Source organism: Pongo pygmaeus, chromosome 20 (genome assembly GCF_028885625.2).
Source record: "Pongo pygmaeus isolate AG05252 chromosome 20, NHGRI_mPonPyg2-v2.0_pri, whole genome shotgun sequence".
In the NCBI taxonomy this organism is placed as follows: Eukaryota; Metazoa; Chordata; class Mammalia; order Primates; family Hominidae; genus Pongo; species Pongo pygmaeus.
Window position 1 is genome coordinate 59,381,308 of NC_072393.2, and position 27,974 is coordinate 59,409,281.

At 43.6% G+C, this 27,974-nt stretch overlaps 2 protein-coding genes across 4 annotated transcripts in view; both read right to left on the bottom strand.

Moving 5' to 3' along the window:
- ZNF347 (zinc finger protein 347) overlaps window positions 1-13,799 on the bottom strand; it is a 36,717-nt gene extending 22,918 nt beyond the window's left edge. Inside the window, exon 1 of the mRNA XM_054462056.2 lies at window positions 13,679-13,799. The gene's annotated coding sequence lies outside the window, so the exon portion shown is untranslated. The remainder of the gene's footprint in view (window positions 1-13,678) is intronic.
- Window positions 275-27,964, bottom strand: ZNF665 (zinc finger protein 665). 3 transcript variants are annotated; one of them, XM_063657970.1, is made up of 4 exons: window positions 27,845-27,964; window positions 21,155-21,214; window positions 13,679-13,805; window positions 275-6,497 (listed from the first exon to the last, which is right to left on the bottom strand). In XM_063657970.1, the coding sequence occupies exons 2-4, from the start codon at window positions 21,167-21,169 to the stop codon at window positions 4,603-4,605; spliced, it is 2,037 nt and encodes a 678-aa protein (XP_063514040.1). In that variant the 5' UTR covers window positions 21,170-21,214; window positions 27,845-27,964; the 3' UTR covers window positions 275-4,602. The 3 variants fall into 3 exon arrangements, with proteins under 3 accessions (XP_063514040.1, XP_054318037.2, XP_054318035.2); XM_054462062.2 differs by having other exon boundaries at window positions 21,155-21,210; window positions 27,845-27,963; XM_054462060.2 differs by lacking the exon at window positions 13,679-13,805 and adding an exon at window positions 26,163-26,350 and having other exon boundaries at window positions 27,845-27,952.
- Between the last annotated feature and the right edge of the window lie 10 nt (window positions 27,965-27,974).

Below are 27,974 nucleotides of genomic sequence, written 5' to 3' on the forward strand. Positions count from 1 at the left end.
GCCTCCAAAATTGCTGGGATTACAGGAGTGAACTACTGTGTCCAGTCAACTACTGATTTAAACCATGTGAATTTTTAAAAAATAGAGATAAACTGCATTATTTTTGCTTATATTCGTTATTCCGTTCCACACTTGAAATGACTTAACCACAAACAACTTTGACATAATCTTTCTTTGCATCAAAATATGCTTAAGTCAATAATTTCTAAATATCATGTAATTTCAAATTCACTTTATGAGCATTCTGAAGGGAACTTGACACAGTACTTTTTATTTTAAAATTGTAATCTACATTGGGTCTATTTTTTTGTTTTCTGTTTCTTAATGTTCTATCAGATGTGGATAACAGAGTGTGGAAAATAGTCACCACATGACAATTGGATTTATTTTCGCCTAAAGAATAATTTTCCAGCATTTCTAACGTATCATCCCAGTACATTCACTGAACTAAAGACTCACAGGGATACCCTTTTTTCATGTTTATAGAGAACCTAGTTTATACCTGCTATTGTCTTATGTACATTTTCATGTCACACAATTTTATCTCCAAACAACACCCTTATTTATATACACCCTATAGTTTTCACTTTAACAAAATATTAAACGTTTCATCTGGGTTACAATGTATGAAAGAAAAAAATAAAAGGGAAAATCATATTAAAAAATAAAAAGTAATTTTACTACAATTGAACATAAACCATGAAATATATTGCTTAATACCATAAACTGAAAGTAACATTTCCATAGCCTTTGGAGAAATGCCCTTCCAGTAAAACTGCTTAATCACATTTATTATGTAATAAACTTTTCCACAGATTTTCACTTAGTATAAAAACATCTTAGGCATTATAACTAAACAGGATTTCAAAAACATTTTCAACAGTTGTGTTATTTTTAATGAGTCCTATGGGTACCGCAGACAAATAAATGTAGAATATTACTATGAAGAAAACTAGGGCAGGGCGTGGTGGCTCACACTTTGGGAGGCAGAGGCGGGTGGATCACTTGAGGTCAGGAGTTCGAGACCAGCCTAGCCAACATGGTGAAACTGTCTCTACTAAAAATACAAAAATTAGCCAGGCGTGGTGGCACATGCCTTGTAGTCCCAGCTACTTGGGAGGCTGAGGCAGGAGAATCACTTGAACCTGGGAAGTGGAGGTTGCAGTGAGCCGAGATCACACCACTGCATTCCAGCTTGGGTGACAGAGCAAGCCTCTGTCTCAAAAAACAAAACAAAACAAACAAACAAAAAAGAAAGCTGGGGTCTTCCCAAACCAAGAATTCAGGAGTTTCCAGAGTAAATAATTCAGTGTACTAGTGTCAGTCTCCATTTTGTGATGTTGTACTACTAACACTTTTACAGCTCTGCACCTCTTGTTCTGCCCATTTGGTCAAACTGATCATGCTTGAGTGCTTCCTCCTTTGTCACTAGATGGACGTTCAAACCACACAAAGCTTCATCTAACCCATCCCCACACCTTATCAACCATAACACACCAAGCAAGTTGCTTATCTGGGCTCTCAAGCCATTTCTGGACCAGCTTTGGAAGTCTACCCAGCTTTCCCCAGAAACCCACATTATGTAATCAACAGTCTCATAACACTTCTCAACCAAACTTTAGGTGAAGTTTGATACAGTTCCAGTAGAGAAGTCACAAGTTCAAATTATCAAAATGTTATGAGGGTGAACATATAAACTTTGTAGTTTATCTGCCAGGAAAAAAAAATCTGTATGTGTTATGTTCTTTCTTAAAAGAAAATTTATATATATTAATTTTTCCAATTGCCACTGAGCATTCCAAGGGTAAAAAAGAGATGTTGTTGTTTTTATCCATATTCCCTACACTTTTTTGTTTCCTAATATGTCATATTTTTACTATACTTGTATTTTCACTTCAGGTACATCAAGATAAATGCCATAGGTGTTATTCGGCATGCAAGAAAGAGACATACAAAAATATAATAATACTGTGCATATGCATCAAGAGCAATGCAGACTTCAGGGTGTGAGAGTCTGAAATATCCTTTCTATGGGATTTTCATTATACCACATAAGTATCCCAAGGCAGAGTGTGGAGAGAATAATTCAAGTACAAAATACAATTAGTTTCTGGGCTGGGCATGGTGGCTCACACCTGTAATCCCAGAGCTTTGGGGGGCCAAGGCAGGTGGATCACTTGAGTTCAGGAGTTCGAGACCAGCCTGGCCAACATAGTGAAACCTTGTCTCTACTAAAAATACAAAAACTAGCCAGGCGTGGTAGCGGGCACCTATAATCCCAGCTACTTGGGAGGCTGAGGCAGGAGAATTGCTTGAACCCGGGAGACAGAGGTTGCAGTGAGCCGAGATCACGCCGCTGCACTCCAGCCTGGGTGACAGAATGAAACTCCATCTCAAACAAACAAACAAAAAAACCAAAATACACTTAGTTTCTGAAAATTATATGTTGTTTGATCCAACAATGGAAATCATTGTTCCAGATCCTTCGATAGCTTAATGGTGCACTGTTGTTATCTGTTATGAAGTATGCTACTGAGGTAGGATAAAACTATGTTGGCAAGAAATGATTCATTCATACTTATAAAATACATCAAATTTTATTAGTTAAAACATTAAATCTATGATGCATTCTTAAATAGTAGCAAAATGTGATTCCAGCAGTTAATGTAAATCCTAGTAACAAACATGGGATTCTGGTTACTTTGATTAAACTGCCTATGCTCGGCCGGCCGGGCACGGTGGCTCCAGCCTGTAATCCCAGCACTTTGGCAGGCCAACGTGGGCGGATTATGAGGTCAGGAGTTCGAGACCAGCCTGGCCAGCATAGTGAAACCCCGTCTCTACTAAAAATACAAAAATTAGCCAGGCGTGGTGGTACATGTCTGTAATCCCAGCTACTTGGGAGGCTGAGGCAGGAGAATCGCTAAAACCCAGGAGGCGGAGGTTGCAGTGAGCTGAGATTGCATCACTGCACTCCAGTCTGGGCAACAGAACAAGACTCCATCTCAAAAAAAAAAAAAAATCAATCTTTGCTATGCAACAGCTATTGGCATTTGATGGAGAAGGTAGCCTCCACTTTTCTGCATTATTTGTACCACACATCAGTCCCTAATAAGCTATTACTCTCCTCTAATAAAAATCCGAGTGCCTTCCTGGCTCTATTTCATGGTCTGTTGGTAGAGAATTTCTTTCTTTTTTTGAGTCAGAGTTTCGCTCTTGTTGCCCAGACTGGAGTGCAGTGGCACGATCTCGGCTCACCACAAACTCTGCCTCCCGGGTTCAAGCGACTCTCCTGCCTCAGCCTTCTGAGTAGCTGGGATTACAGGCATGCACCAGCATGCCTGGCTAATTTTGTATTTTTAGTAGAGATGGGGTTTCTCCATGTTGGTCAGGCTGGTCTCGAACTCCCGACCTCAGGTGATCTGCCCGCCTCGGCCTCCCAAAGTGCTGGGATAACAGGCGTGAGCCACCGTGCCCGGCCAGTAGAGAATTTCTTTCCATACCCACAGTGCCCTTCTGTCAGAAGAAGGGCACCTGGAGTGCAATAAGGATGACGAGTGACATCGTAGTTCATTATCCTCTGCCCTTTCCAAGTGCTCTCTAATTCAGACTATATTTAATTTTAAAAGACGGAGTCTTTCTTCTTCAGGAGCTTGGAGAGAAATAATCCTCACCTAATGAGTGAGCCCTTCCATCCTTTGATTCTTCCCCAAACAACACCATGTAAGGCATATAATCATGTATAAAATCAGCAGATTGCAAAGTTCTGGTTGGAAGTTATAAATAGTAGCCTTTTCAATAAATCTTAAATACTTCAACAAAACATTTTATAAGCTGAAAGTAATTGGCCATTTCCAAACATCCTACAACCTTTGATATGTATCATGTAATGAGTTTTAACACATTTGGACTTCTGATTATGCTGAAGTATATAATATCAGAGGGTTATGAGGAAACTAGAGACTGAGTTCTACTCTTCCTATGAATCCTCACCTACAGTTGTGGTCCAGGAGTAATAGTCTCAGCACGCATGTTACATTTGTGTGATTTCATCAAAGATGTATCTTTTGATGCCTATTGAGCTCTGAGACCTGGATAAAGCTTCTGTCATACATAGTATATTGACAGGATTTGAACTCTGATGTCTGTTAATGCTTAAACTCATCAGGAGTTTGCCACAGTCACTGTATTTGTAAGAATTGTCTCAAGAATGAATTCTCTGATGTTGTGAAAGAAGTAATTTGTGGCTGAAGAACTGGCCACACTCCTTTGTAAGGTTACTTTTTTTTTTTTTTTTTTTTTTTTGAGACGGAGTTTCACTCTTGTTGCCCAGGCTGGAGTGCAATGGCATGATCTCGCTCACTGCAACCTCCGCCTCCTGGGTTCAAGCGATTCTCCTGCCTCAGCCTCCCGAGTAGCTGGGATTACAGGTGTGCACCACCATGCCCAGCTAATTTTTGTATTTTTAGTAGAGACAGCATTTCACCATGTTGGCCAGGCTGGTCTCGAACTCGCAACCTCAGGTGATCCCCCCACCTTGGCCTCCCAAAGTGCTGGGATTACGGGCATGAGCCACCATGCCCAGCGTCCTTTGTAAGGTTTCTATCCACTATGAATTCTTCGATGTTTTGCAAGGTTTGAATTTTGAGTAAAGACCTTGCCACATTCGTTACATTTGTAAGGTTTGTCTCCAGTATGGATTGCCATATGGGTAGTTAGGGTTGAGCGAACACTAAAGGCTTTCCCACACTCATTACACCTATAAGGTTTTTCTCCAGTGTGAATTCTTCTATGATTTGCAAGATGTGAATTTTGAGTAAAGACCTTGCCACATTCGTTACATTTGTAAGGTTTTTCTCCAGTATGGATGACCTGATGGGTAGCTAGGTTTGAATGTACACTAAATGCTTTGCCACACTCATTACACTTGTAAGGTTTCTCACCAGTGTGAATTCTCTGATGAACTGCAAGGTACGAATTGTGCCTGAAGACCTTGCCGCAATCATTACATTTGTATGGTTTTTGTCCGGTATGTATTGTCTGATGGGTAGTTAGGCTTGAATGAACACTAAAGGCTTTGCCACACTCATTACACTTGTAAGGTTTTTCTCCAGTATGAACTCTCCAATGCCTTGCAAGTTGTGATGTTTGACTGAAGGCTTTACCACATTCATCACACTTGTAAGGTTTCTCTCCAGAATGAATTCCCCGATGACTTGCAAGGTGTGAATTTTGTGTGAAGACCTTACCACAGTCATTACATTTGTAAGGCTTTTCTCCAGTATGAATTGCCTGATGGGTAGTTAGGCTTGATCGCACACTAAAGGCTTTGCCGCACTCATCACACCTGTAAGGTTTCTCTCCAGTATGAATTCTTCGATGATTTGCTAAGTGTGAATACTGAGTGAAAACCTTGACGCATTCATTACATTTGAAAGGTTTTTCCCCGGTATGGATGATCTGATGCTTAGTTAAGTTTGAATGCATACTGAAGGCTTTCCCACACTCATTACACTTGTAAGGTTTCTCACCAGTATGAACTCTCCGATGCTTTGTAAGGTATGAATTGTGCCTGAAGACCTTGCCACATTCATTACATTTGTAAGGTTTTTCTCCAGTGTGGATTGTCTGATGGGTAGTTAGGCTTGAGCGAACACTAAAGGCTTTGCCACACTCATTACACTTGTAAGGCTTCTCCCCAGTATGAATTCTTCGATGACTTGCAAGGTGTGAATTTTGAGTGAAGCACTTGCCACATTCATTACATTTGTAAGGTTTCTCTCCAGTATGGATAACTTGATGTGTAGTTAGTTTTGAATGTGCTCTAAAGGCTTTGCCACACTCATTACACTTGTAAGGTTTCTCTCCAGTATGAATTCTCTGATGACCTGCAAGGTTTGAAGGTTGACTGAAGACCTTTCCACATTCATTACATTTGTAAGGTTTTTCTCCAGTATGGATGACCTGATGGATTGTTAGGTTTGAACGAACAGTAAAGGCTTTGCCACACTCATTACACTGGTAAGGCTTCTCTCCAGTATGAATTCTCTTATGACTTGTTAGCCGTGAGTTTTGATTGAAGACCTTGCCACATTCATCACATTTATAATGTTTTCCTCGATTACTAAGAGACTTTTCAACTTGATTGTATTCATAAATTTTCCCTTCACCTTGAAATTGCTGCAGTTCAGGCAGATGTGACTGAAAGCTTACTCCAAGCTGATTTTCAACAAGCCTGTTTCCTGCAGCCCTTCTATCACGTTGATCTCTTCTACCAGGGAGATTTTCTTTTTGCAACGTAAGTACTCTTTTAGAATTTCCTTCATCATCTTTCCACTGACACTCAAAGTCATATGTATTTTTCTGAACTTCCTGGAAGGACAAGCCTTCAGTGTCATGGCTTTCAAGTCTCTCCAACTTCACCGTGTAGAATGCTTCTCCCATATTGTTCTTCCCCTTTGGTGGCAAATCCTTGTTTACACATTCACAAGAGATATCTGTCAGATATAAACAACCATAGGTTTCCAGTTAATTATAGTAGGTAAATAATTATTTCCCATTGAAAAACCTGATGTCACACCAAAAGTAATAGTTATGTTGAACAGACTTACGATTCTTCAGAACCATAATTTTCCAGAACACAAAAGGAACAGGATTCCTTATCAAAGGTGATAACATGTAATTCAAATAGTAGGGGATCCTAGTTTTAAACAATCTGTGAACAAAACACTCATATTGTGCAAACCCATATTAGCCCTGAAAGGAGTATTTTTCAACCATGACCCAAGGCTACCAATTGGCAGTATGTTTCACATGGCTGTCACAGAATTCAAGACAAAGAATTCTTATATTGTGCCTATTTAAAGCGTATTTGTTATGCATAAGTAAATGCTAAAGCACAACATGATATACTCTAATGGTAAATAACTCACAGCAAACATATGTAATGAATAATTAAAGAAGTAGTAATTTTGAATTGGAAAACAATAATAGCACTGAAAAAATGAGGAGGAATTCAATTTTAAAATGTCAGAAAAAACTATTTTTCTGAATACCTGTTATAAAACTACATACCCCTATATACCCACACAGAGCAAACATTTTGCAACATTAACAAGTGGTATATAACAGTTATATTTCTTTCTTTCTTTTTTTTTTTTTGAGAAGGACTTTTGCTCTTGTTGCCCAGGCTGGAGTGCAGTGGTACAATCTCGGCTCACCGCAAACTCTGTCTCCCGGGTTCAAGCGATTCTCCTGCCTCAGCCTCCTTAGTAGCTGGGATTACAGGCATGCACCACCACGCCAGACTAATTTTGTATTTTTAGCAGAGACAGGGTTTCTCCATGTTGGTCAGGCTGGTCTCGAACTCCCGACCTCAGGTGATCCACCTGCCTCAGCCTCCCAAAGTGCTGGTATTACAGGTGTGAGCCACTGCACCCAGCCCCAACAGTTACATTTCTTACACACGGTGAAAAACCATCCTCTATCAATAATAATCAAAATTAAGAAAATATTTTAGCAACTCAGGATATACGCAGTAGGCAAGAATTAGTAACCGTGTTTACAGGAAGTTATAGTCTGTGGATTTGTCAACAATTTCTCTCTTTTTTTTTTTGGGAGACAGAGTCTTGCTCTGTCGCCCAGGCAGTGGCGCAATCTCGGCTCACTGCAAGCTCCGCCTCCCGGGTTCACGCCATTCTCCTGCCTTAGCCTCCCGAGTAGCTGGGACTACAGGCACCCACCACCACGCCCAGCTAATTTTTTGTATTTTGTTTAGTAAAGACGGGGTTTCACCGTGTTAGCCAGGATGGTCTTGATCTCCTGACCTCGTGATCCACCCGCCTCAGCCTCCTAAAGTGCTGGGATTACAGGCGTAAGCCAAGGTGCTCAGCCAACAATTTCTCTTGAGAAAAGAGGAGTTTGCTGGGCGCGGTGGCTCCTGCCTGTAATCCCAGCACTTTAGAAGGCCGAGGCAGGTGGATCACGAGGTCAGGAGATCGAGACCATCCTGGCTAACACAATGAAATGCCATCTCTACTAAAAATACAAAAAATTCGCCATGCGTTGTGGCAGGCGCCTGTAGTCCCAGCTACTCAGTAGGCTGAGGCAGGAGAATGGCGTGAACCCAGGAGGTGGTGCTTGCAGTGAGCCGAGATCGCGCCATTGCACTCCAGCCTGGGCGACACAGCCTGACTCCCTCTCAAAAAAACAACAAAAAAGAGGAGTTCTACTTCAGAACCAGCACAGGATATAAGAACCGGAATATAATTTTTTAAAGAAAACTTACATTGTATAATGGCAAACTACAGGTGTATATATTTATGGGGAACAAAATGTCATGATGCATATATACAATGTGGAATGATGGAATCACGCTTATTACCACATCCATCATGTGAAAAACGTGTCATTTACTCTTGTTTAATTGAACCTTTGTGTTGAAACGACAAACATCTTCCTAATCTCCCCAATCCCACCCTCTTGTAACCAACGTTCTTCTTTCTATGAGTTCAAGAGGTTTAGATTCCACATATAGGTAAGAAGGTGCAGTACTTGTACTTCTGTGCCTAGATTATTTCATTTAGCAAAATATCCTCGGGGTCCATCCATGTTCTGGCAGACAGAACTTCCTTCTTTTGAAGGCTAAACAGTGTTCCATCGTTTTCTTTATCCATTCATCTGTTGATGAACACGTAGTTTGATTTCATAACTTGACTATTGTGAACAATGCTGCATTAAACATGGAATGCAGATATGTCATAGATATGCTGATTTAAATCCTTTGGATATATACTTGACCCTTAAACAATGTAGGGGTTAAGAATGCCAACCCTCCACTCAGTTGAAAATCTGTATATAACTTTTGACTCCCCAAAAACTTAACCACTAATAGCCTATGATTGACTGGAAGCCTTACTAACAAACATATAATGTCGATTAGAATGTATCTTGTATTTTTTATGTTATATGTATTGTATACTGTATTCCTTTTTTGTTTGTTTGTTTGTTTTTGAGATGGAGTCTTGCTCTGTCACCAGGCTGGAGTGCAGTGGCACAATCTCAGCTCACTGCAACCTCCACCTCCCAGGTTGGAGCAATTTTCCTGCCTCAGCCTCCCAAGTAACTGAGATTACAGGCGCCCACCACCATGCCCAGCTAATTTTTTATATTTTTAGTAGAGATGGGGTTTCACCATGTTGGCCAGGCTGGTCTCGAACTCCTGGCCTCAGATGATCTGCCCACCTTGGCCTCCCAAAATGCTGGGATTACAGGCGTGAGCCACCACACCCTACAAGAGATCACTTTTTATTATGATATGCAATTTACTGAAGAGATGAACTACTTACATAAAGATGATTAGCGCTACAGAGTGTATTAAGCAAATACTTGCAACACTTGAGCTCCATGTAATAGCAATAGGAGGTGGCTATGAAATTGTATGGCAGTACACTATGTACTAAAATTAGTTCTATATAATTATGATTATTATATCTTTACATTTGTGTGTATATATATTTAATATATAATATATATTATATATAATATAATATATATTATATATATTATATATATATTATATATATTATATATATTTTATATTATATATATATATTTTTTAGATGGAGTCTCGCTGTGTCACCCAGGCTGGAGTGCAGTGGCATGATTTCAGCTCACTGCAACCTCCGCCTCCCAGGTTCAAACAATTCTCTGCCTCAGCCTCCTGAGTAGCTGGGATTACAGGTGCCTGCCACCACGCCCAGCTGATTTTTGTATTTTTAGTAGAGACAGGGTTTCACAATCTTGGCCAGGCTGGTCTTGAGCTCCTGACCTCGTGATCCACCTGCCTCAGCCACCCAAAGTGCTGAGATTACAGGCATGAGCCACTGCGCCCAGCCTGTTTATATTATTCTTGACTGCAAATGGTGTCACATGCAGTAAGTGTGTGTATAAGTTTTGATAAGTTTTAATTTTTTATCATAGATTTGTGTTTTTATTTTGAAAGAGAGTCTCATTCTGACACCCAAGCTAGAGTGCAGTGGTGTGATCTCAGCTCACTGCAACTTCTGTTTCCCTGGTTCAAGTGATTCTCCAGCCTCTGCCTCCCAGCTAGCTGGGATTACAGGCATGTGCCACCATACCCAGCTACTTTTTGTATGTTTAGTAGAAACAGGGTTTCACCGTGTTGGCCAACTGGTCTCAAAATCCTGACCTCAGGTGATCTACCCACCTTGGCCTCCCAAAGTGCTGGGATTACAGGCGTGAGCCACCGCACCCCGTCAGATTTGTGTATTTTTTATGGTGGTAAATAATAGAGTAATAATTTATGCATTCATGACATACCTAATTTTTTCTTAATTTTTATGATATTTTTAGGTTATGCAATTTGTCTGCTTTTTCAAATTGTTGCAAATGTCTTTAAAAATTTCCAATATATTTACTGGAATAAAACCCATATATAAGATGACCCATGGAATTCAAACCTGTGCTGTTCAAGGGCCAACTGTATACCCAGAAGTGGGATTGCTGGATAATATAGTACTTTTATTTTTATTTTTTTGAGAAATTTCCATATAATTTTTCATAATGCCTGGACTAATTTACATTCAACCAATAGTGTATTGGTTGAACCAATATGTGTAAAGATATGGAGAACCCCCAGTCTCCATATCTTTGCTAACACATATCTTTTGTCCTTCTGACAGTAGCCATTCTGACAGCTATGTGATATTTTATGCTGTTTTAAATTTGCATCTCTGCAAGTAGTGATGTTGGCTGTTTGTCTGTCTTCCTTCAAGAACTGTATATTGAGGCTCACACCTGTAATCTCAGCACTTTGGGAGGCCAAGGTAGGTGGATCACCTGAGACCAGGGGTTTGAGACCAGCCTGGCCAACGTGGTGAAACCCTGTCTCTCCCAAAAATGCAAAAATTAGCCAGGCGTGGTGGTGCACGCCTGTAGTCCCAGCTACTTGGGAGGCTGAGGCAGGAGAATTGCTTGAACCTGGGAGGCGGAGATTGCAGTGAGCCGAGATCACGCCACTGCACTCCAGCCTGGGTGACAGAGCGAGACTCTGTCTCAAAAAAAAAAAGGAAATAAAATGTATATTGAGGTCCTTTGGCCATTTTTTAATTGGTTTGTTTTCAAGCTATTGAGTAGTTTCGATTTCTCATACATTTTGGACATTAAATTGGTGTCAAATATACAAATTGCAAATACTTTCTCACAATCCGTAGGTTGTCTCTTCATTATGTTAATTGTTCCCTTTGCAGTGCAGAAGCATTTTCAGTAGATGATACCCCATTTATCTGTTTGCTTTTGTTGCATAAGCTTCTGGGGTCAAGGCCAAAAAATCATTGATAACGTCATGTAGGTTTTCCTCTATGATTGCTTCTAGTAGTTTTACATTATCAGGTCTTATGTTTAAGTATTTAATACATTTTGAATCAATTTTGGTATCTGGTGTGAGATTAACATCCATTTCATTCTCCTGTGTGTGGATATTGCGTTTTTCTAGCAACACTTATTGAAAAAACTGTCCTTTTTTCATTGTGTGTTCTTGGTACCTCTGTCAAAAGGCAACTGGCCGTATATCCATCTTTTTTTTTTTTTTTTTACTCTTTTTTTTTTTTTTTTTGAGATGGAGTCTCGCTCTGTCACCAGGCTGGAGTGGAGTGCAGTGGCACAATCTCAGCTCGCTGCAACCTCTGCCTCCTGGGTTCAAGTGATTCTTCTGCCTCAGCCTCCCGAGTACCTGGGACTACAGGTGTGCGCCACCACACCTGGCTAATTTTTCTATTTTTAGTAGAGACAGCATTTCACCATATTGGACAGGCTGGTCTTGAACTCCTGACCTCGTGATCCACCCACCTCAGCCTCCCAAGGTGCTGGGATAAGCCACCGCATCCGGCATTTTTTACTCTTTCTATTCTGTTCCACTGGTTGATGTGTCTATTTTTAAGGAAGTACTATCCTGTTTTAATTACTATATCTTCATAATAAGGTATATGATGAAATAAGGTAGTGTGATGCCTCCAGGTTTGTTTTGTTCAAAGAATCCCATGCTCAAGTGTGAAAAAAATAGGATACACGCCCCATGTAGGACTGGGATCAAAGAGAGGACATTTCTGTTCACTGTACTTAACATTGGCTAACCATCTCAGAAGATCCAACCCACTCCCCTTGTCACCCACACCCACAAACTGTCACAAAGTGGAAGAGAAGAAGTAGCTGAGACCTCAACAGGCAAGGAAAGCTTAAGACAGCTCCGTGAAGTTTCCGGGGCCCCAGGTACAAAGGAGGAGCAGCCAATGTTTTCTATCTCTTGGAAGTAGGTCTTCCAAGCTTATGAAATGGGATAAAATATGGATAGGGGCACTTGTCGAAACTATGGAGGCCTCATGTATGTCTCTGTGGACAGAAAAATAAGGATTTTTGATTGAATCAAGCACAGAAGGAGAGACTAAGGAGGAAAGCAACCCTTTTGAAAGGAACTAAGAGTTCATAGAAACCCAGTAACAGACGGTTGTAGATCATGACCAAGACTTTGCATGTGTTGCTGTTTGGGCTGTAGCACCACTGCAGGTTGGAACGATAAAGTTTTACACATCTAAAGAACAGGGTATTAAGTGGTAGGGAAAAAAATTCTTATCAGTGATCACAGGATATAAACTTTTAAACTTTTATTTCCCAAAAACTCTTCCATTTGCAGGGTGTTTCTCAAACACTGTCTAATGAGATGCTTTCTCCCTGCCCATCTGAACTCTGACCTGTGATCACACCTCTGATCCACTCCCAGTTTCTATTGTCTCTTGGTTCTCCACATTCCGGGGCTCCTTCCCTTGTTCCAACAAGGAGATAATACTCATATCAAAAGGAGAGATTCCTGCTTATGAGAAGAAAGAAGGCCAGGCATGGTGGCTCACGCCTGTAATCCCAGCACTCTGGGAGGCTGAGTTGGGCAAATCACCTGAGGTCAGGAGTTCGGGACTAACCTGGCCAACATGGTGAAACCTCGTCTCTATTAAAAATACAAAAATTAGCTCGGCATGGTGGCTAAAGCCTGTAATCCCAGCTACTCGGGAGGCTGAGGCAGGAGAATCGCTTGAACTCAGGAGGCGGCAGTTGCGGTTGCAGTGATCCGAGATCATGCCATTGCACTCCAGCCTGGGTGACAAGAGTGAAACTCCGTCTCAAAAAAAAAAAGAAAGAAAAAAAAAAGAAAAAGAAATATAATGTGCTGTGGCTTTTCCAGAATCGCACCCTTAGGTTTACGTGAGAAGAGAGGAAACTGCAGATGGATTTGGGAAAACATTTCAACAATTGATCCACTGAATGCCTCCTGAGTGGTTGGGAAACACCACACTACGCAGATATCTAGCTTTCTTCCATGAACCACTAAATCAAAAGCACAGAAGTAGAAAACAGAAAATCAAACATTTTAAAAGTCTGGTACAAGGTATTACGCATACAAAGCTCTAAAACTCTTCACAAAGTGGGCAGATCATCTCGAGAAACAGCAAGATTAAAGTCCAGATTCTGCATGATCAGGCTTTTCATTTCTGAGTCAACAAGACATCCATCCTCATCGAGCAACGCAGGGGCTCTCAAGAGACTCACAAGGGAAAATGAAAACATACACAAGAACAGACCCTGACTTCTAAAAGAAAGTCATCCTCACCCAGGGAGACCAGGTTCCTATAATTCTCCAACATGACGTCCCTGTATAAAGTCTTCTGAGCAGGGTCCAGGCATGTCCACTCCTCCTGAGAGAATTCTATGGCCACATCCCTGAATGTCAACTGTCCCTAAAATGAAAAACACATTTCACCAAGTGACTATGAGGAAAATTTGAATCTTCACATAAAACGAGAAGAGGAGAGAGCTGTAAGAATAGGTTCAAGTCAGCAGACTGACACATCCAGGCTGTGATCACGGTACATACAGATTTGATCTTCATCCCTCTTTCCTGAAAAGAGCTCACTTGAAATCTGTGAGGTGATAAGTATCTTTTTGTACGTCAATGAGACTAACTGGTGGCTGAAGGCCGCTAGATAGCTTCAGGGTGTGCGCTGGACACTGCAAAGGCCAAGGCAAGATTACAGGGTTAGGGCGGGCGCCATAGCTCATGCCTGTAATCCCAGCATTTTGGGAGGCCAAGGCCAGTGGATCACTTGAGGTCAGGAGTTTGAGACCAGCCTGGCCAACACAGTGAAAAAACCATGTCTGTACTAAAAATACAAAAATTAGCTGGGCATGGTGGTGTGTGCCTGTAATCCCAGCTACTCAGGAGGCTGAGGCAGGAGAATCACTTGAACCTTGGAGGCAGAGGTTACAGTGAGCCGAGATCACACCACCACACTCCAGCCTGGGCGACAGAGTGAGACTCTCTCAAAATAAGTAAATAAAAATAAAAATAAATAAAAGATTACAGGGTTGGGACTTTCAGGCTCAATCTCCAACACTGCAAAAGGGAAGAAGGGCTGAAGGTTCAGTTGAACATCCATGGCCAATAATTTACACAGTTATGCCTATGTAATAAAGCTTCCATAAAAATGCAAAAAATTAAGGTTCTGAGGAGCATCTGGGACAGATGATAACATGGAGGCTCTTTGAGTGGTGCACCCACAGAGGGCATGGAAGCTCAGAGTCCCTTCTCCCTATCTCACCCAATAGATCGCTTCCATCTGCATTCTTTGTTATATCCTCAGCAATAAATGAATCAATATGAATCAAGTGTTCCCCTGAGTTTTGCGAGCCACGCTAACAAATTAATTGATCCCAACGAAAAGGTGATGAGAATTTACAACTTAAGCCAGTTAGTGAGAAACCCAAGCCACAACCTGTGTTTGCGAATGGCAATGAGGTGGCTGCACCCTTGTGGGACTGAGCCCTACACCTGTGGGATGTGATGCTATATCCAGACAGCATCAGAATTGAACTGAATGGGAGGACACCCAGGTCATATCCACTGCAGAACTGCTTGATTGATGTGATGGAAAACCCAACACATCTGGGAGAACAGAAGCGTTCCGTGTTGCAAGAGGACAGTAGAAGAAACTGAATCCGGCTGGGCGTGGTGGCTCATGCCTGTAATCCCAGCACTTTGGGAGGCCGAGGCGGGTGGATCACCTGAGGTCAGGAGTTCGAGACCAGCCTGGCCAATGTGGTAAAACCCCGTCTCTATTAAAAATACAAAAATAGCCAGGTGTGGTGGGGGGCACCTGTAATCCCAGTTACTCGGAAAGCTGAAGCAGGAGAATCATTTGAACCTGGGAGGCGGAGGTTGTGGTGAGCCGAGATCACACCATTGCACTCCAGCCTGGGCAACAGAGCGAGACTCTATCTCAAACAAAAACAAACAAACAAACAAACAAAAAAAAAAAAAAAAAGAAACTGAATTAGTTTTTCCCTATATTCTCACACACTAAGGTTTATTTGAGCAAGTTATGTCTGCTTAATCCTGTTTTATTATTCTTTTCCCTAAGAGGTTATGATATCCTCGAAATTAGTGTGAATTTCTGTTTTGTGGACAATAAATAAATATACAGATACAAAATTGGCTGGGCGCAGTGGCTCATGCCTGTAATCCTAGCACTTTGGGAGGCCAAGATGGGGGAATCACTTGAGGTCAGGAGTTCGAGACCAACCTGGCCAACATAGTGAAACTCTGTCTCTACTAAAAATACAAAAATTAGCTGGAAATTGCTTGAACCCGGGAGGCAGAGGTTGCAGTGAGCCAAGATTGTGCCACTGCACTCCCGCCTGGGCAACAGGGAGGCAAACAAAACAAAACAAAACAAAAAAGCCCAGCACAAGTTTATCTCTAGCAGTGTTAGACAGATATTGTGTCTGACACATCAAGTAATATTCAGCATCTAGATGACCTAGAGAATGAGTGGTGTCTTCAAGGATGACAGCATCCACAGTGGCTTTGAAGAAAAAACAAGTCAGAGTGTTAAAACTATGATGAGAGCAATAGCGATGACAGGGATTTAAGAACAATGCCCATATGCGAGGTAGGATTTTAAATCCTTTATGTGTACTAACACATACAACACTGTAGCCCATGAGAGAAAGATCTGCTCCCATTTTACTGTGGGGACAACTGTTTCACAGACACGCTGAGAAACCTGTCTCAGGTCAAAGGGCTAAAAATGACAGAGCAAGTACCTGTACCCAGGTGTCTAGGAATTAAAATTAAACCTAAGCAATCAGTTAAGCAACAGGCAAGCTACCTGGAAGAGCAGCTCACAATGACCTGAATAATCTTCCAAAGAGGGTAAGTGGGCGGTTTGGAATGCTAAAGCATTAAGGAAGGCTACATAGTCAAGAGCCTTCAGAGTTTTCATTTTAGAATCTCAGTGTCTGAGATCAGCACAAAGGAGTCAATGTATCTGTCCAAGGTTCTGAAAGGGTGGTCATTTTGGAAGAATTCATTTATGTAACGACGTGTACCAATGTCTAATAGATTCCCAACATCCTTTTGTGCAACATCTATCAGCAGCTGCCCACAGCTCTTTGGTTTACCATTCTACCGTGGATGACTGACATGTAGATTGGTCTGAATAGTTTCTTGGTCATTAAACTGGTTAGAAAAGAACTTTCCCAGTCTTTTAGATGCTACACGGTGGCTGAAATCCTCAGAATTACTGTGAAAATGAGGTTTAAAAAATAAAGAAATTGGCTGGGCATGGTGGCTCATGCCTGTAGTCCCAGCACTTTGGGAGGCCGAGGCAGGCAGACTGTTTGAGCCCAGGAGTTTGAGACCAGCCTGGGCAACACAGCAAGACCTTGCTTCTACAAAAAAGTAAAAATCAATAAATACAAATAAATAAAGAAGTACAAGAAATGAGAGAATGTTGGAGAATGAAGGGTAAAATGATGTCGAGCAAAACTGGCCACAGAATGTGTTAATATATTCAAGTTCAAATAGTGTTTTATGAAGAAAGAGACTTTAAAATCTCAGGGGTAAGCAAATTTAAACTGAAAACAGAATAAAAAGTCCTAGAAAGATACAGTAAAAAGTAGTGTCTGTCTCTTTGCATGAAGTAGTATAATATAGTTTGCATAAAGTAGTGTAATATAGTTTGCACACATTTGGAAGACAACCAGCTGGCAAGGGAATTATCTCAAAGAACTACACAGGAGCCAAATGAGATTATCAAGGACAACAAACCACTTCCTTTATTACAAGGTCACACTTACAGAAAAAAGCACATGTAAAAGCCTAATTTCAGCCCTGAATTCAGGACTTTCTCACTGGAAATTTGGGTAGACTCAAAAGAGAAAACAAAGATAAAAGTGGCTATGAGTTTTGGCTGAGCACAGTGGCTCACGCCTGTAATCCCAGCACTTTGGGAGGCCGAGGCAGGCGGATCACGAGGTCAGGAGATCGAGACCATCCTGGCTAACACGGTGAAACCCCGTCTCTACTAAAAATACAAAAATAAATTAGCCGGGCGTGGTGGCGGGCACCTGTAGTCCCAGCTACTCGGGAGGCTGAGGCAGGAGAATGGCATGAACCTGGAAGGCGGAGCTTGCAGTGAGCCGAGATCGCACCACTGCACTCCAGCCTGGGTGACACAGAGCGAGATTCCGTCTCAAAAAAAAAAAAAGTGGTTATGAGTTTTGTATGACTATATAAATTTCTTTCTTTTTTTTTGTTTTTTTTTTGAGATGGAGTTTTGCTTTGTCACCCAGGCTGGAGTGCAGTGGGTTCAGGGAGCTTCCAGAGGGCTGACACGTGGAGGTTCCTGGAGGACGGCATACCCAGGGAGGGCAGGGAAGCTCTGCACCCCTTTCCCCATACCTCAACCTTATGCATCTCTTCACTGGTATCTTCTGTAATAGTATTTATAATCAACCAGTAAAACTGAGTGTTTCTCTGACCTCTAAGAGTTGCTCCAGCAAATTAATCCAACCCAAAGAAGGGTTCATGGTTCGGAACCTCAACTTGAAGTTGGTTGGTCAGAAGTTTCAGAGACCTGGACATGCAATTGGGAACTGAGCCATCAATCTGTGAGATCTGACACTGTCTTCATGCAGACAGTGTTGGAATTGAACTGGAGGACAGCCAGTTGGTTGCTCGCTGTTTGTTGGTGGGGAGAAATCCCTCGCATTTGGCCACAGAAGTCTTCGGTGTGGATTGTGGTGTTGGTGTGAGACCAGAGGAAAACATGGTTTTTGAGTTGTTTTTCCTAAACAGCACCAAAAGTAAATTGACATGAGGTCACCTAACTGAGAAAAACTGAAACAAGTTCAAGGCTAACAATATGGAACTTCACCAAAGGTCATTATATACACAAACGCATTTATGTCCATATATTACTATCCTATTAGTTCATTAATAGATAGTAGAGAACAGGCTGGGCGCGGTGGCTCACACCTGTAATCTCAGCACTTTGGGAGGCCGAGTTAGATGGATCACCTGAGGTCAGGAGTTCGAGACCAGCCTGGCCAACATGGTAAAACCCCGTCTCTACTAAAAATACAAAAATTAGCCAGGTGTGGTGGCAGGCACCTGTAATCCCAGCTACTCGGGAGGCTGAGGCAGGAGAATTGCTTGAACCTAGGAGGCGGAGGTTGCAGTGAGCCGAGATTGCACCCCTTCACTCCAGCCTGGGCAAAAGAGTGAAACTCCATCTCAAAAAAAAAAAAAAAGACAGTGGAGAACAAATTTAAGGCCACAGAAAATATTTAAAATATGACTTCAAACGATAAAACACATACAATTTATTTAAATGATGGTATGTCTTTTATAAAACCATGGGCGTATGCATCTATATATTCATGTGTACACATCACATATACCAGTTAAATTAAGTGAAATAAGGAGATGTGTCTCAATGATGTATTTTTTTTGATGATATCTTTAGTTGTTTTTTTTCGCTCATGTGCTTTTCAGAAAGTCTGGGACAATTAAAATGCATGAATTGTACTTAATGTAGTTTACAAACATTTTTGTAAATTAAGCTGTAAAAACGCTAAAACAAAAATATGTAAGAACTTGTACTCCAATTGGTATTAAATACAAATATTAAAAATACAGATACCATTTTTTCCCAGTTAAATTTAGATATTTAGGCATTAACAAAAGCCCAATGGAGGTTTTAGTTTATTTTACTCATGAAATCATAACATAAGATTAGGACATTTTTTAATACCATACATTAATTTAATAGATTTAAGAAGTACATATTGCAACAATACTTACTCAAAGAAATTATTGGATAACTAAAAATCAGTCCAAAAAGGAAATTTGAAAAACACCAAAAGCTAATATTAAACAAGAAAATTTCACCAAACATCATAATCAAGCAGTAAATGCTGGATGCATTTGCTCTAAATTAAAATGGAGAAAATGGGCTGGGTGTGATGGCTCATGCCTGTAATCCTAACACTTTGGGAGGCCAAGGCGGGTGGATTGCTTGAGCTCAGGAATTCGAGACGATCCTCGGCAAAATAGTGAGACCCCTATCTTTACAAAAAATATAAAAATTAGCTGGGTGTGGTGGCATACACGTGTAGTCCCAGCTACTTGAGAGGCTGAGGTGGGAGGCTGGCTTGAGCCCAGGAGGTGGAGGTTGCAGTGAGCCAAGATTGCACCACTGCACTCCAGACTGGGCGACAGGGCCGGACCTTGTATCAGAAAAAAAAAAAAAAGGAGAAAATGGGGCTCACCAAGGCTCCAGCTAAAGCCCACTTCAGAGCATGCCTGAGCTGAGACCAAGAAAAAGGTAAAGTAGGAGCTGGATCTGTTAAAACTAACAGATGACATACTCACAACCCAGGAGAAGAATGCATTGAAGTATAAGAACTAATAACAATACTGTGAAAACAATCTTCATTCTTTCTTTAGCAGCTCTCATTAAACACAAACACACAATGCATCTCACGAGTACATTAGGAATTATACAATGCTACCTATTAAAATACGTTTCCAGACCTATTTAAAGAAATTATAAAACTGTACTAAAGTGATGTCAATAAAATAGAGGAATAGAACTCCCAAACACTACCTCCACCATGGAGACACACATTTAGTAGCAACATATGAACCAATTGCCTTTGTGAGAAATCCAGTAATCATGTAAGAGGCTGGAACTCTTAACAGAAGTCTAGTAGGAAAATACAGGACATCTGCTCACAGAGGCCTCATCCTGGCATGATGCAGTGTCACTACAAGAAAAACACCCATTTCCCATTTCTCCTGGGAGAGGAAACGTATGAAAACATTCATCCAATATTCTGCCTTTCCAGGGTGCTGCCTGAGGGATAAGTTTCTCTCTTGGTTGAATATAAGTAATGAAGGCTGGGCGCGGTGGTTCACACCTGTAATCCTAGCACTTTGGGAGGCCAAGGCGGGTGGATCGCTTGAGCTCACGAGTTGGAGACCGGCCTGGGCAACATGGTGAAACCCCATTTCTATTAAAAATACAAAAAAATAGCCGGGCGTGGTGACGCACGCCTGTAGTCCCAGCTGGGCGTGGTGACGCACGCCTGTAGTCCCAGCTACTCAGGGGGCCATGGCAAGAGAATCACTTGAGCCCAGGAGGTGGAGGTTGCAGTGAGCTGAGATCGCATCACTGCACTCCAGCCTAGGCGACAGAGCGAGACTCTGTCTAAACCAAAAAAAAAAAAAAAAAAAAAAAAAAAAAGGAGTTTGGTTTGGAGTCAGAAACACAGTGACTCACTTGTTCGGCATCAAATGCAATATAAATAAGGCTACAAAGCTTTCCCCACAGTGGTCTCGTTTTACAGCATTTCATGGGTGCTTGTACACAGTAACATCTGACTTCATAACCAGCTTCTCTTATCACAGTTTACACAGAGCTGGCAATATATTCAAATATGGCCTGAACAATCCGTGTTGCCCAACAGCACTGATGCTACAGGACCCTCACCCCATCTCCATCCATGTCTGGGTGTGAGCCCTTCCTAGGACTATGCCCCGTGCAGCCTCTTCCCAAGTTCATGTCACTGGGTCACAAGAGATGGAATCTAAGTGAGATGAGAGGGACTGAGGGAAGGCATGAGTGAGTGTGAGCAAACCTGTCAGGCAGGATGCTTCAGATTCAGAGAAGATTCCCAACTCCAAGGCCCAGTGTTTCTGAAAGGAAGGAGACAGAACAATCCACCGAGAATATCATCTCACCTGACGAAGAGCCATCCCTGACTCCTTTGCTTTCCTCTTCCTCTTCTTTCAGGGTTCTACCTTGGGTAACATGAAAGAGACTTTAGAATTCAGTCCTGAATGTAAAAAATATGCTGTTTATTGGTTAGAATCAACACACCCCCTCCTGGGCCATAACCTTATACACAGGGAAGACCTTATACACAGGAAAGATGGTCCTCTGCTGCCCACTGCACCAGAAAAGATGCAGGGATAAGAAACTCCTATAGGAAAAACAAGTGAGTTTCTGACCTCTTTCTTTAGAACCCACTCCCCTCCTGAAGAAGCCCCCACACAGGCTGCAGCAGTGGGGAGCTGGGCTGGAATGAGCTTCTGTTCAGGGCACAGACCCAGCCCTGACCAAACCCCACGCTGAGCACAGCCCCCCTCCCCTCTGAGGGTCACAGGCTGATCTCAGCCTTCAGAAACGATCAGCAGTGCCCTGGTGCTCAATGGCAGATACACAATAACAGAACAGAACCAATCTTAAATGTCATTGAAGCTGGGCTGCAACTTATTTGCATGAAAATCTCTGCTAAGGGGGCGTAAGAGACGTATTTGCAAAATGCCTCAGCGTTCTTGAGCTCCACTGAGAGGGGCCAAGCCTGGCACAGCCCCCCACCTTCTGGCTGTACTCTCCCTGGGGGCCTTGTTGTCACCAGGATCCAGACAGTGGAAGGAGAAGCAGCACAGAGAAACACGCAGAACAGCCAACACAGACAAGAGGTGAGGGTGGGGGTGGGGATGGAATGCTGAAGCGGGGGTCAGGGAGAGGGCCACAGAAGTCCCCACTGAGGAAGTGATATCAGAACAAAGACTTGGGTTAGGAAGGGTGTTTGCACCTGCAGCTGAGGGGCCAGAGTCCTAGGCAGAGGGACCACCCATGTGAAGGCCCTGAGGCAGGAGTAACTTGGGGACCCCGGAAAAGGAAAGGGGCCTGAGTGGCTGAAGCAGAGGGAGTGAGGACATAGGCAGGAGATGAGGTCAGAGAGGTCCTGGGGGAGCAGGTCAGGCAGGGTTGAGGTCTTCAAACAATTTTTCTCCCACATCTCCAAAGAATGTTTAGGCGGGATGCAGTGGCTCTTGCCTGTAATCTCAGCACTTTGGGAGGCAGAGGTGGGTGGACTGCTTGAGCTCAGGAGTTTGAGACCAGCCTGGGCAACATGGCAAAACCCCATCTCTAAAAAAGGTACAAAATTTAGTCAGGTGTGTTGGTACGGGTCTGTAGTCCCAGATACTTGGGAGGCTGAGGTAGGAGGATCGCTTCAGCCCAGGAGGTGGAGGTTGCAGTGAGCCCAGATCACTCCAACCTGGGCGACAGAGTGAGACTCTGTCTCAAAAAAAAAAAAAAGACTAGAAGAAATAATAAATAAGTTTTTAAACAATGTATTTCTTTAATTCGCTTATCTTATTTTTAACTCACAAATAATGTCCTATCTTCTATATTAATACATGCTGACATGTTCAGCTAAGCCCTGGGTCTTAGCTGAAGACCCCTACCCACGCTGGGTGTGCTGGGGAACACCTTTGGGGGAATTCAGGATGACCCTTTTGGACATACGAAGGTGGAGATGCCTGTTCCACCTCCTAGCAGACTGTTGAGGAGACAACTGGACAAAGGATTCCAGTGTTCAAGGGAGAGGTCTGCAGGGAACAGGGAGCTGTGTAGGTGGGTTTAAAGCTGTGAGATGAGATGATAAGGAAGAGCAGTGGGTTGCAGGGTCCAGCCCCACAGGGTCGGTGGGTTTTCTCCTCGTGTGTGGGGACGAGACAGCGTAGAAATAATGACACAAGACAAAGAGATAAAAGAAAAGACAGCTGGGCCCAGGGGACCGCTACCACCAAGACGCGGAGACCGGTAGTGGCCCCGAATGTGAGGCTGCACTGTTATTTATTGGATACAAGACAAAGGGGCAGGATAAGGAGAGTGAGCCATCTCCAGTGACAGGTAAGGTCACATGGGTCACGTGTCCACTGGACAGGGGGCCCTTCCCTGCCTGGTAGCCGAGGCAGAGAGAGAGAGAGAGAGAGAGAGAGAAAGAGGGAAACAGCTTACATTATTATTTCTGCTTATCAGAGACTTTTAGCACTTTCACTAATTTGCTACTGCTAACTAAACGGCAGAGCCAGGTGTACAAGATGGAACATGAAGGCAGACTAGGAGCATGACCACTGAAGCACGGCATCACTAGGCCTCTGGATAACTGCGTCCGAGCCTGACTAATGTCAGGCCCTCCACAAGAGGTGGAGGAATAGAGTCTTCTCTAAACTCCCCTGGGGAAAGGGAGACTACCTTTCCCCGTCTGCTAAGTAGCCGGTGTTGTTCCTTGACACTAACGCTACCGCTAGACCATGGTCTGCTTGGCAACGGGTGTCTTCCCAGACGCTGGCGTTACCGCTAGACCAAGGAGCCCTCTGGTGGCCCTGTCTGGGCATAACAGAAGGCTCGCACTCTTGTCTTCTGGTCACTTCTCACTGTGTCCCCTCAGCTCCTATCTCTGTATGGCCTGGCTTTTCCTAGGTTATGATTCTAGAGTGAGGATTATTATAATATTGGAATAAAGAGTAATTGCTGCCAACTAATGATTAATGATATTCATATATAATCATATCTAAGATCTATATCTTGTATAACTATTCTTATTTTATTATACTGGAACAGCTTGTGTCCTCGGTCCCTTGCCTCGGCACCTGGGTGGCTTGCCGCCCACAGCGGGTGTGGACAGGAACCAAGAAGCTCACGGAGTAAGCCGTGCACACTCCACATTTAGGGAACAGAAAAATCAAGAGACACCAGAAGAGGAAAGAGTGACGTGATCAGCGAGGTATCAAAAACTTGAAAACAAATAGTTTTAAAAGGTTAATGGAATGTCCCTAAAGCCAGGAAAACAGAAGAGAAAGTGAGAAAAGAAAAAAAAAGAACACGAAGTTTTTGTGTACTATTCTCTTAAACAGAGCATAGAAGAGGGGAACTTACTACAGAAGGAAAAGTAGTTAAGGATTTTTTGTTTTTTTTTTTTGAGATGGAGTCTCGCTCTGTCACCCAGGCTGGAGTGCAATGGTGTGATCTCGGCTCACTGCAAGCTCTGCCTCCTGGGTTCAAGTGATTCTCCTGCCTCAGCCTCCCAAGTAGCTGGGATTAAAAGCACACGTCACCACGGCCAGCTAATTTTTGTATTTTTAGTAGAGAGGAGGTTTCACCATGTTGGCCAGGCTGGTCTCGAACTCCTGACCTCAGGTGATCCGCCTGCCTCGGCCTCCCAAAGTGCTAGGATTGCAGGCGTGAGCCACCGTGCCCAGCCTTATTTTTTGTTTTAAAGTTGGAAGAGTAAATGGGAAAGAAAGGCTTTATTTTCTCTGTGTGTGTGTGTGTGTGTGTGTGTGTGTGTGTGTGTGTGTGTGTGTGTGTGTGTGTGTGTGTGTGTGTGTGTGTGTGTGTGTGTGTGTGTGTGTGTGTGTGTGTGTGTGTGTGAATAGACAAGACCACTAATCTGGATATGCTCATCAAAATAATTCCCTTGAAGTAAAAGTTGACGCAGTGGAGGAGGAAGCCACACCGTCCTGAGACTGTGGTGCAAAATTGAAGAGCCAGCAACAGCCCCGAGCAGGGACAGACCATTCCCAGTACCTCCTGCGTTGAGATCGCAGGCCTTAAGACAGGTGGGTGGGCCTGTTGGAGAGCTCTTCCCTTTACTGTTTGAGACAGGAAAAAATCAAACTGTTCATACTATTGTCACATTCAACCCAGAATACCTCACCTGTAGTCACCAAAATGTGTGTAGTTTTTCCCACAATGACCAGTTGTGCAGTGCACTCCCAGTGGTGGGTCCTACAATTTCACTCCACTCTGACAGTGTCAGATCTCCCAGGTGAAGATCTCAGTGTGCTACATGCTACTAGTAGCTGATGGCTACACTCTCACCAGATAAATACGGTGATTCTCTTAACCCCTTCCTTGGATTCAATTAACTTGCTAAAACCATTCATCTGTATGCTTCGTAGTATCCTTTGTAACAATTAGGTGGGCTGGGTGCGGTAGCTCATGCCTGTAATCCCAGCACTTTGGGAGGCCAAGGTGGGTGGGTTACGTGAGATCAGCAGTTCAAGACCAGCCTGGCCAACATGGTGAACCCCCTTCTTTACTAAAAATACAAAAATTATCCAGGCATGGTGGCGGACGACTGTAATCCCAGCTACTTGGGAGACTGAGGCAGAAGAATTGCTTGAGCCCGGGAAGTGGAAGTTGCAGTGAGCAGAGATCGTGCCATTGCACTCCAGCCTGGGTGACAAGAGCAAGACTCCGTCTCAAAAACAAACAAACAAAAAACAATTGGGTAAACCAAGGAAAATGTTTCCCTGAGTTCTATGAGCTGCTGTGGCAAATTAATAGCACCTCAGGAAGGGATAAGGAGAATCCCAAATTTATACTCAATGGGTCCGAAGCTCAGAATCTGGGACTTAGGGCTGGTATCTGAAGTGGGGACCCTCAACTAGTGGGATCTAATGCTGACTCCGAGTAGATAGTGTCCGAATTGAATTAAATTATAGGACAGTCAGGTAGTGTTTGTTGAAGAACTGCGTGTTGGTGAGGAGAAATCCCCACCCCACACGTTTTGGTGATGAGAGGCGATGCATTCTTTGTTGAGCGTTCATTACTTGATTATGAGAGTAGGAAAAACACTTTGGTTTTTCCTCCTCACTCATACACTTGCCTACACATTACCCCATCCTAGGAAAAGGAAAGAGGGTGACCCACAACTGAATAAGTCACTGCCCTCTGGTAGAACAGAGATTGCAAATAGAAGCTAACCTCTAATGCCAGGAATTATAAAATGCACGTCTTACAGACAAAACTTTTGCAATTCTCACCAGCATCTCCATAACAGAAACAAAATACATACATATAAAATTTGTTATATTATTAGGGGCTGGGCACAGTGGCTGATGCCTGTAATCCCAGCACTTTGGGAAGCTGAGGTGGGTGGATCACCTGAGGTCAGGAGTAGTGAAATCTCGTCTCTACTAAAAATACAAAAGTTAGCCAGGTGTAGTGGTGCATGCCTGTAATCCCAGCTACTCGGGAGGCTGAGGCACGAGAATCGCTTGAACACGGGAGGCAGAATTACAGTGAGCTGAGATTGTGCCATTGCACTCCAGTCTGGGAAACAGAGTGAGACTCTGTCTCAAGAAAAAAAAAATTTGTTAGATTATGGATACAGAAATCAATACATCACGATGTAATTACCCGTATCCAGTGAAACCACCACGCATCTGGGCCAAAGTCCCCCTCTTTCTTCCTTCCTGTGTTTCCCTCCCTCATTCTGTACGTCTCTCTCATTCTCTTCTTCTCTCTCCTTTTTTCTTTTCTGTGTTTCAGCCTGGGTCTCTGCTCCTCATTTTGAGCCCCTCTCCTCTCCTGCTGTTTCTCCTTCCCTCTATTCCTTCTCTTCCACTTGTTCTGCTCCATTCTTGCAACTTGTTTCACCTTATTCCTCTTTCACCCCAATCTTTTGGTTGTCTCCAATCTCAATATATTTCTGCCTCTTTCTTCCCTTATCTCTGCTCTCCCTGTTAAATCCCCTCTTCCCTGTTTCACTTCCTTGTCCCCACTCTTTGGCACCCCCAGATCCCAGGTGTCCCCCTGCTGTGGTTCTCCCTCTGCTCTCCTTGTCACCGGCTGCCCCTTCTTGCTGTGCCAGCACCATGCTGCTTTGTCCGTCCTGGCTCCAAATACCCCCTCCTCTCCCTAACTCTCTGTCTGAGGAGCTGCCCCTCTCCCTACCTTGCTGTCCTTCATCTCTCTAGACATCGAGCTTTTCTCTACATTTCTCCATCCTGTTACTTTCTCAGCGACTTCTTTCACCCGTACTGTCTCTTTACAAATCCCGACCCATCCTCTACTTTGCCATGTTTATTGGTTTCCCTCATTCTTTCCTCTGTCTCCGTTTTTCTACTTTTCTCTCAGCCCCTCTCTCTGTCTCCTGATCCCCTTGGCCCACACATTCACAGGGAGGGTTTGGAGTAAGACGCCTGAATCCTGGAGGAGCACATTTTCCAGCGGGTGGAGCTGGGCAGGCAAGAACACCGGGTGTCACAGGACAGGCCCCGGGCACCTCCTCAACGTGTGCTCAGGGGAAACGGTGACTGCGAAGGGGAGGCCTAGGGAGCAGCAGGGCCCCGCACGAGGAGGAGGGAGGTGGGGGGCGACGGCGCCTTAGGAGAGGGGCGGGGTCTGCAGGATCCCAGGACCAGGCAGAGGCGCGGCCTCCCCGGGACTGGGGCTGCGGCGCTGCGCTCCAGTAGCCGACTAGGGCGAGGTTAGGGGACAGTAAAATCCTGCACCCACTTCGCGGATGAGGACTTCACAGGGCGCAGGTCAGTAAAGGGTTTTAAGCAGGAAAACGCAGGTCAGTAAAGGGTTTTAAGCAGGAAACGGCGCAGGAAAGGAGGTGTCTGCATGGTCTGAAGGCCGAAAGACCACGGGCAGGACCAGCCTGTGTGATTTTAACCCAAAGCGACGCGACCCCCAGAGTCTCGCGACAACGTCTGAATTTACTTGGAATGGAGGGAGCTGTGCGGGGACTTTAAGGGCTATAGGAACCCCCGGACATCGGGTACGGAGGAGCAGGGGACTCCGAAACGCAGGTTTAATCTAGATAGAGGGAAACTCACGCGGCGACGAACAGCCTTCACTCCAAGAGATCTGCTTCCGGGTTTGCAACAAACTGCGCGCGCAGTAAACGGAGCCGGCGGCCTGGGGGCGGGGCCTGGGCCGACCGGTGCAAAGTGGCGGGTTGCGGTG